At 56.7% G+C, this 9060-nt stretch overlaps 1 protein-coding gene and 1 long non-coding RNA gene across 2 annotated transcripts; both read left to right on the forward strand.

The window, feature by feature from the left end:
* Positions 1–566: 566 nt before the first annotated feature.
* On the forward strand, positions 567–4735 carry Pgpep1 (pyroglutamyl-peptidase I). Its single transcript, XM_019204888.2, has 4 exons — positions 567–645; positions 2531–2628; positions 3177–3409; positions 4087–4735. The coding sequence occupies exons 3-4, from the start codon at positions 3204–3206 to the stop codon at positions 4277–4279; spliced, it is 399 nt and encodes a 132-aa protein (XP_019060433.1). The 5' UTR covers positions 567–645; positions 2531–2628; positions 3177–3203; the 3' UTR covers positions 4280–4735.
* Positions 4736–4750: 15 nt separating this feature from the next.
* LOC117284460 lies at positions 4751–9054 on the forward strand. The gene is made up of 3 exons (XR_004515557.1): positions 4751–4788; positions 8562–8773; positions 8871–9054. It is a non-coding gene; the product is annotated as an uncharacterized LOC117284460 (long non-coding RNA).
* Positions 9055–9060: the final 6 nt, after the last annotated feature.

Raw genomic sequence — 9060 nt, forward strand, 5'->3', positions numbered from 1 at the left:
CCTCTGTGACTCTCCTAAAGCCCTTCACCCCTGATATTGTTGGGAGCTCCCTGAAGAGTGGGTGCATGTGTAAACCACGCACCATGCCTAAAAATAATTCTTAGCAAGCCTGGTGTGGTGGTGCACGCCTGTCATCCAGCATTTAGTAGGCTGAGGCAGGAGGATCGCTGTGAGCTCAAGGTCAGCCTGAGCAGTAATGGCAGCCACCACCATCTGAACACTCACATGGTGCCAGGCTGGGCTCGGAACTCGCAGTGTTAACCGGCCGCCTTGGTCCCTGCCACCTCTCCTGGGAGCTAAGTTCTTCGTATTCCTTCTTACAGATGGGAAACTGAGGCTGAGAGGCTAAATGTCCTTCCCAGGGTCACACAGGCAGGGCCCGCACCCAGGTGGCTGTGGGGACAGCAGCAGGCGACTTCCGGGCAGGCACGAGCGAGAGGGGCTGGGGAGCTGCAGGGCGGGTGGCAGGCGATCCTGCTGTCCTGGATGGGTCCGGACAGTGCCATGCCACCCTCTGCCTGCCCCCAGGAGCTGGAGAAGCTGGGGCTGGGGGACCGCGTGGACCTGCATGTGTACGAGATCCCGGTGGAGTATAAGACAGTCCAGAGGCTCATCCCTGCCCTCTGGGAGAAGCACAGCCCCCAGGTGAGTGAGTCTTTCCCTGTGGCACTGGGGTGGTTTCTGGGCCTTCATACTGAGCCCTGTCCCCAGCCTTTGCTTTATTTTATTTTGAGACAGGGTCTCATTCAGTTGCCTAGGCTGGGCTTGAACTTGAGATCCTCCTGCCTCAGCCTCAAGTGCTGGGATCACAGGCCTACATTGCCATGCTTAGCTGTTTTTCTTTTCTTCTTCTTCCTCTCTCTCTCTCTCTCTCTCTCTCTCTCTCTCTCTCTCTGCTTTTTGCTTTGTTTTGGTTTTTGAAACAGGGTCTAGCTGTGTAGTTCAGGCTGGTCTTGAACTCACTATGGAGCCCTGGCCGGCCTCAAACTCACAGCCATCCTCCTGCCTCAGCCTCCAGAGTGCTGGGATGACAGGCGCGCACCACCACACCTGGCTTCTGTTCTTTACTGGTGCCGGGCTGGAGCCCAGGGTCCCCGCCCATGCTAGGCTGGTGCCTTGCCAGCGCTGAGCTGCACCCCAGCCAGAGTCTTGGTTCTAAGGTGCCGGCTTCTCCGGCCCAGCCGGAGTCAGCATGGCTTTCAGAGGGGTCCTGGTTCTGTGGCTTCGATTTTCCTTCCACTGTGGTCCTGCAGTTAAAAACATAACGTGTGTTCCAGTCACATGTTGCATAAGGGTGGGATCCGATCCAAGAGAGGTCACCAGACGATTACATCATTTTACAAACAGCCAGATCTCCTGCCCTAATGTTAGGGATAAAACCACTGAGCCAAAGCCCAGCTTCTGGCCCAAACTTAATTTAATCTAAATTTTTTGGAAACAGGGTCTCCCTATATAGTCCAGGCTGGCCTTGAATTCACTGTGTAGCCCAGGGTGATCCTCCTGCCTCAGCCTCACAAGTGCTGGCATGACAAGTTTGGGGCATCATGCCCAGCCCAGCCTAAATTCTAAATCTTGACACAGTTGTTCATGGTGTGAAATCACACACAGAAAACAAAAGGAAGTTAAACTATTCAATTTGGAATCCTGCTTTTAAAAAATATAGAGGCCAGGCATGGTGGCGCACTCCTGTCATCCCAGCACTCGGGAGCCTGAGGCAGGAGGATGGCTGTGAGTTCAAGACCAGCCTGGGCTACATAGTGAGTTCCAGGTCAGTCTCAACTACACAGTGAGACCCTGTCTCAAAAAACTGAAAAAAAAAAATTTTTATACCATGAGCATTTAATGACCAAAGAAAATTACTCTCAAAATTACATTTAAAGGGCCGGGGACTTAGCTCAGCGGTTCGGTGGCCTGCCTTGCAAGCGCAAGGATCCAAGTTCAATCCCCAGGACCAAGAAAAAAAAAATTCCATTTAAAAACATAATTTCCAGGGTAAGTTTTTGTAATTAGCATGGCCACTGTTTAATTATTGACCACATATGTTTGTTTCTGGGCTTTTGCTGTTTGGGTTTTGAATATCACTTTCATAAATGACACTGAAATGACTGTCTTTCTTACACGTTTGGTAAATTTTAGGCTAGGTTCCTGAAAGTTACTTGGAGTTTTGCACTTGGCCATAGGGAGTGTGATTAAAACAAGTGGCAAATGGCTAAACTAAAGACGCTTACAGTAAAAGTCACACGGCCATGAATCCCCTCCAAAATGGTTCCCATTGCTTCACACACACTCATCCTGTCATCCTGACCACTTCCTGCAGCCACTCTGGAGTCCTCTTTCCTGTGTGTCTTTTTTGTTGCTGTTGTTTGTTTGTTTTTTGAGACAGGGTCTCACTATGTAGTTGAGACTCACCTGGAACTCACTGTGTAGCCCAGGCTGGTCTCGAACTCACGGCGATCCTCCTGCCTCAGCCTCCCGAGTGCTGGGATGACAGGCGTGCGCCACCACACCCGGCTTTCCTGTGTGTCTTTAGCTGCACTGCCCTGGCTGCCTTGATGTCCTGCATGGATCAAATGTTGGAGTTCGTGGTCATTGTGACTTTGGGGAAGAGCCAGAAGTCACCTGACCCAGGTCTGGTGAACAAAGTGGATGGGGACAGCCTCATGTCCCTGTGAACCCGCCCTGCTCTGGGGTGGCACATGGCGTCAGCTGCAGAAAGTGGCCAGGGTGGCTGGATATATGGCTGGAGCAGAAGGGAGGATTTAGATGGGAATTCATAACAGCGTGTCTTTACTGTAGTAACGTTCTAAAGATGTAAACATTCACAGTATATTTCAATCACCCTGTGTGCGTCTTGCCAATCACTCCCGCTAAGCTGCCTTGGGCATTTTAACAGCAGCATAGTTATTTATTTGCTTAACCACCATGCCCCACCCTGAACAGCGAAGCTGTCCCGTGTTCTCTTGTAATTGCAAACAGTGCTGCTTGTTTCACACCTTTGTGTTTGTTTTGCTTGGCAAACCTTTCTGCAAGAGTGACTGCAGGGTCTGCTCCAGCAGCAAGAGGTCAGAAACCATAACCCCAGGCAAAGCCCAGTGAAGATGCTGCCCTCTCCTCGGCCCGGGAGCACCCACAGCCCGGCAGCCAGGCTTTGCTAAGCCCTCCCTGTCGGTCTGCAGCTGGTGGTGCATGTTGGGGTGTCAGGCATGGCAACCACGGTCACACTGGAGAAATGTGGGCACAACAAGGGCTACAAGGGACTGGACAACTGCCGCTTCTGCCCCGGCTCCCAGTGCTGTGTGGAGGACGGGCCAGAAAGCATCGACTCTATCATCGACATGGATGCCGTCTGCAAGAGGGTCACCACCCTGGGGCTGGATGTGTCGGTGACCATCTCGCAGGATGCTGGCAGGTAGGGCATGGTGAGCCCCGTGGGGTGGGCAAGAGCAGGTTTCCCCCTCCATCTGCCAAGCTGGCACGCGTGCATGCTGTCGGCCCTTGGGGGCCGAGTGTATGAGCCCTTGGTGTCTGTGTCCACTCTCGGTGGCTGTAGCTTTCTGGGATCACAGACACACACCCTGTTCCCCGGTTCCGTATACCAACTCTTGCTCAGTGTGGTGGCGCGCGCCTGTCATCTCAGCACTCAGGAGGCTGAGGCAGGAGGATCACTGCGAGTTCAAGGGTATCTTGGACCACATAGCAGGACCTTGTCTCAAAACAAACAGAAAAGAAAGATCGACTTGGGCTCATACTTCTGAGGTCCCAGTCCATGATTAGCTGCCCCCATGCTTTTGGGCCTGCTGCAAGGCTGAGCATCTCAGCCGGAGCATCAGGGTGGAGCACCACGGCTCACGGCAGCCAGAAGGCAAGCGAGAAGCCCGGCGGGACCTTCCCTCCGCGCGAGGCCACGCCCCGATGACATCACTTCCGTCCCAAGCCCCGCCTCCTAGAGGCCCCAGGGCCTCCCGTAGTGCCCCTGCCGGAAGACCAGGCTGTCACCGTACTTCCGGAGGACGTGTGAGATCCACACCGTACTGGACGCTGCGCATCGTCTCTGACCCCCGTCTTGTGCTCTCTCCCGTGGCCTAGGTACCTCTGTGACTTCACCTACTACACCTCTCTGTACCAGAGCCACGGCCGCTCGGCCTTCGTCCATGTGCCCCCGCTGGGCAAGCCCTACAACGCAGACCAGCTGGGCAGGGCGCTGCGGGCCATCATCGAGGAGATGCTGGACGTCCTGGAGCAGTCGGAGGGCAAAATCAGCTGTTGCCACGAACACTGAGGCCCTCGGGCCGCCCGCCACCTCTCCGAGCAGGGTGGAAGGGACAAGCCCTCCGCGGCGGATCGGCTTCCCACGTCCTCTCCCCTCTTCTCAGCAAGAGCGCTGGCTGACGTGAAGCGAGCGGCTGGAGACCTTTCGCCCTTTTCCCAGTGTCTCAGGGCCAGAGGCTGGCAGGCCTGGATCGGCACGGGTCTGCGCCTGCCGGGGCCACGACCGAGCCACCCAGGATCTGCTTTTCCAAGTCGGCTGGTGGAAGAGCCCCAGAGTCTGTCTGTCCCTGACTGCTCTGATGTGAAGTCGCATCAAGAACCTAGTCCCTAAAACGCCTCCGGAGAGGGGCAGCCTGACGGGCCCAGCTTTCCGATAGGGCTGGTTGGCCCTTTGCTTCCCTCTCCTGTTTTCTTTTTCTTTTGTTGTTGTTTTTGTTTGAGACTCTGTCTCAAAACCCAGGCTGGCCTCAAATTCACAGGGATCCTCCTGCCTCAGCCTCCTGAATGCTGGGACCTGAGGTGTGTGCCACCACACCCGGCTCTTTTGTTTCTTTTCTCTTGTCCCTTTTCTCCTTTGTTTCTCCTCTCTCAAAGCAATAGCACTACATTTCGGATGCAGTAATTTATATCGCCCTTGGTTGCAATGTTGGCTTTAGCCAACAACAAAAGTGTCTTTTTCCTAAGATGTGGCCTCTTTTGCCTTCTGGCCCCAAAACCGAACCTCAGACTTCACGTCTTTGTTTTGGAGCTAGGGACAGGGCCCCCCTTGGCCCGAGTGGCGGGCCTCAGGGTCTGGCCCAGGGCGCGGCCACCAAGACCGGGTCCATAGGACCTGAGGGGCACAGAGCCGGTCAGCCGGGGACTTTCTGAAACTCTGTCTCTGGGGTCACCTCTGGGTGGCTCCCGGGAGTCCAGGTTTACCTCGCTTCCTGCCGCCTTTGAACTCTGTGGGCAGCGCTGAGGCTGACCTGGGCGGCCTAGACCCGCGGCCCGTGTGCAGGAAGCAGGAGCCCTTTCCCGCGTGGAAGCAGCTGCGGCTGCCATCTCCTGCTGCGGGCCGCATCCAGCTCCTGCGCCCCCCTCCCGTTACGTCCACTCCGCCCACCCATCTCAGCCTCCCGGGTCACCAGGTCCCTGCCTCGTCGCCCCCGTCCCAGACACTCGTGGGAAATCAGAGCACCGCCCTGGGGCAGCCCGGCCTGTGCCTCCCGCCACCCTGGGGACCCCGAGCAGCTCCATGGCCGCTCCTGGGGCCGAGCCACACAGCCCTGGATGTGCCCGTGTGTGCTGTTTGGGCCTGCTTGGTCCCCTGCGGCCCTTACTGAGGCCCAGAGCCGTGGGGCAGCTCTTCAATGGCGGCTGCAGCAGAAGCCCAGCTCTTTTTATTTTTGATTTTGAGTCAGGGCATCTCACAGTCACCTAGTTGCCCAGGCTGGGCCTGAACTTGTGGCCCTCCTGCCTCAGCCTCCTGACTGCTGGAACCATAGGCCTGCGCCGCCCTGCCTGGCTCCAGGATGCCTTCGTCTGTGAGCTTTGTGGCTGGAAGCCAGGCCAGCCTGTGCACCCCATCCCCTTACACCTCACTGTCCTCTGGGGCGACTGGGCAGGGGTGGAGGAGGGGTGGGTGACCTTTGACCTCCCCACCCCTTGCCTGCGAGCCTGAACCCACAAGTCCTTGGGGGATGGCAGACGCAAAGCCCTATTCTGCTCCTCCCCAGCCCCTACCTTGAGCCTGCTGGGTGGGCATGGCCATAGTGGGCAGCAGAAAAGGGCTTTGTCCTACCTAACTGGAGGGGACACCTCTCATTATTGGTTTGGGGTTCCTGGGGAGGGAACCCCGAACCTCACATGTGCTCCAAAAGTGCTCACCACTGAGCTGCTCCCCAGCCCTTTTTAAAAGTTTTATCTTGAGGTGGATCTCTCCGTGTTGCCCAGGCTGGCCTGGCACTTGAGATCCTCCTGCCTCAGCCTCCCCGTTAGGTGAGGCGACAGAAGCATCATTCCTCATCTCAAGGAGCTCTTTCACCAGGAGCCAGCCTTGCCTTGGGCTTCTCCACACTGTGCCCCAGCCTGGGAGCCCCTTGCCCTTCCACCTGCCCCGCAGACCCGCGGTGTCTGCACCCCAGCATCTCAGGTTTTTACTCCCACTGAAACCCTCTAGGAAAAACCCTTGCTGCCGAAGGCAACTGTGATTTATGTCCCCAGAGCCCTGTGTGGCTTTTCCTTCACCCCAGCTGCTGATCTGGAGCACCCGAGTGGGGAGCCCCTGCACAGAGGGGCTAGGAGACCCTGAGCCTGGCACCCCAGAAAGCAAATAAAGCGCTTGACATTGGCATCCTATGTGTGTCACCGTGAGGGGCTGCACGGGTGCCATGTGTGGCCTTGGCACTGAGACAGAGGGGACCCCAGGTCCCAGCCTCTGTCCACAGCTGAGACGGCAGCCACAGGACCTTGTCACCCACTCTGCCTGTGATCCTCCTGCCTCAGCCTCGGGAATGTGGAGACGGGCAATATACAGGCTGCCCAGTGGCGGTCTGCATCTTGATGCGCCCGAGGGCCCACGTGTTGGCCAGCACTGTGGGGAGCTGGAGGCACAGTGAAGTGTGGTTTGGGTGGCACTCTTGGAAGACTGTGGGAACCGGCCTTCCCTCTGTCCTGAGGAGACCTTCAGAAGCCACCAGGAGCCCTGCGCAGCCCCAAAGGGCCAAGTTCTCCCTTTGCCTCTGTCAGCCTCGGTTTCCCCACCTCTGTGACAATTCAGCAAGATGCAGCTTTTGCAGCCCCCGCTGTGAAGCCTGGCACACAGCTGTTGCTGGATCAGTAATTTGTCCACGTAAAATAAGGACCCTGAGGCCCGGCACAGTGGTGCACACCTGTGATCCAGCACTCTGGGAGGCTGAGGCAGGAGGGTCTCAAGTTGAAACCCAGCCTGGGCAACTTATTGACCTAGCAAGACCTTGTCAGCATGAAGGCCTGGGTTCGGACCCTAGTACCAAAGAAAGAAAGACTTTTCCTTAAAGGAAAGCAGGAAAGCAGTTTATTCTGAGCTTCTAACCCTGTCCCATTGCAGAGGGGGGGTCAGGTCACAGGACCAGAGTGGCAAGTAAGCACTTCCCAGGCCATGGTGGGAACGGCAGGTAAGGGCTCCACAAAGCAGCTTGGGGCTCAGATGTTATCTAAGTGCATTCTTGGTAGTGAGTGTGAGGCACCCGCCTCCTGCCACTCCGAGCATGACAGAACGCTCATGGAATGTCTGGCCCCATACACCACGGCCAGGGTCAGTGCCTGTGCGCTCTTTCCTATCCATGCAGCTGCTACAGAGAACTTCCATCCACAAGCTGTTCTTCTCTCCTCTTCTGGAACCCCCAACCCCCACCACATCCGGGCATCTCTTCTGTCCCCCCCCACCGCTGCCTGTGCGCCAACCATCACAGCACTCCGGGTAGCAGCTGAGTTTTCAGAGGCCACAAGGAGCAGAGGGTCACCTGGGGTCCCTTGTGTCTCCCTGCCCAGCAATGCTGGGAGGTGGCAGGTGTGTCCCAAATCACAGCAAGAGTAAGGAAAACAAGAGGTGACCACTGTAGCCAGGTCTGGCGGCGCACGCCTGTAATCCCAGCACTCGGGAGGCTGAGGCAGGAGGATCGCGGTGAGTTCGAGACCAGCCTGGGCTACATAGTGAGTTCCAGGTCAGTCTCAATTACATAACGAGACCCTGTCTCAAAAAACAAACAAAAAGGGCGGGGGATTTAGCTCAGCGCTTGGTAGCCTGCCTTGCAAGCGCAAGGACCCGAGTTCAATCCCCGGTACCAAAAAGAAAAAAAAAAAAAGGGATGACCACTGTGCTGGGAAACACTGGGTGAGGCGGGGTGGGGGTGACGAAAGGGTCCTGAGGACAGTGTGGCCCACGCCAGGGGAACCTGGGAAGGCTGCATTTGGCCCCATTCAATGCAGTTCTCTTATGCCAGGCATGGTAGTGCATACCTGTACTCTCAGCATTTAGGAGGCTGAGGCAGGAGACTCTCAGAGTTCAAGGTCAGCCTGGGTGCCATAGTGAGATTGTTTCTCTAAATAAATAAATGAAGAAAAGAAAAAAGAATGTTTTCCTTGCTGTGGCTGGGAACTCCCAACCTCACTCAGAGATGCAGGTCCCAGACTCCAGGGTCTCTAATACCCTCCATGGCTCCCCTTGGACCCCTGGAGAAAACAAGTCTCCCCAATGGGCACAGGAGCCCCTATTCCTCCTTCTGTTGACCCCAGCCAGTCTCACTTTTCTCCATGCCTTCCTGTTCCAGGAAACACCACCCCCAGCCCTGCAACTAAACCTGGAGAACTCCTACCTATGCTTCAAAACCCCAGGGTTGGAAGGAGACACCAAGGTCATCCAGGAAACTCGCTGAGTGTGAGAGTTTAGCTAAGAGTGAATGGGGCCAATGAGTCTCTGTCCTCGCAGACTCTGACCTTCAGGCTCTTTCCTCTGGCACTGGCGACCCCAGGAGTTTATGAGGTGGGTCTGAGACCTGTCCAGACATGTTCGGACCAGGGGTGGGGAGCGAGAGAGGCCCCGGTCTTACTGGGTGTTCTCCCTTCTGCCCTCTGGTCAGGCGGACGGCCTCGGTTTCCCCTCAGGACACAGAGTTTCTCAGCCCCTGGGGCCTGGCATCCAGCAAGCGCCTCCTGACCTCGGTCACGGTCACAGTCACGGGGTGCGGGGGCGGGGAGGCAGCTTCCGGTCAGGAGCGTGTGGGCCTCTCGGCCTCAGCTGGCCAGCTTCCTCCCGGGCCCTGGGGGTCC

The sequence above is a fragment of the Fukomys damarensis genome, unplaced genomic scaffold (assembly GCF_012274545.1).
Source record: "Fukomys damarensis isolate Sample0158 unplaced genomic scaffold, DMR_v1.0_HiC HiC_scaffold_37, whole genome shotgun sequence".
Classification (NCBI taxonomy): Eukaryota; Metazoa; Chordata; class Mammalia; order Rodentia; family Bathyergidae; genus Fukomys; species Fukomys damarensis.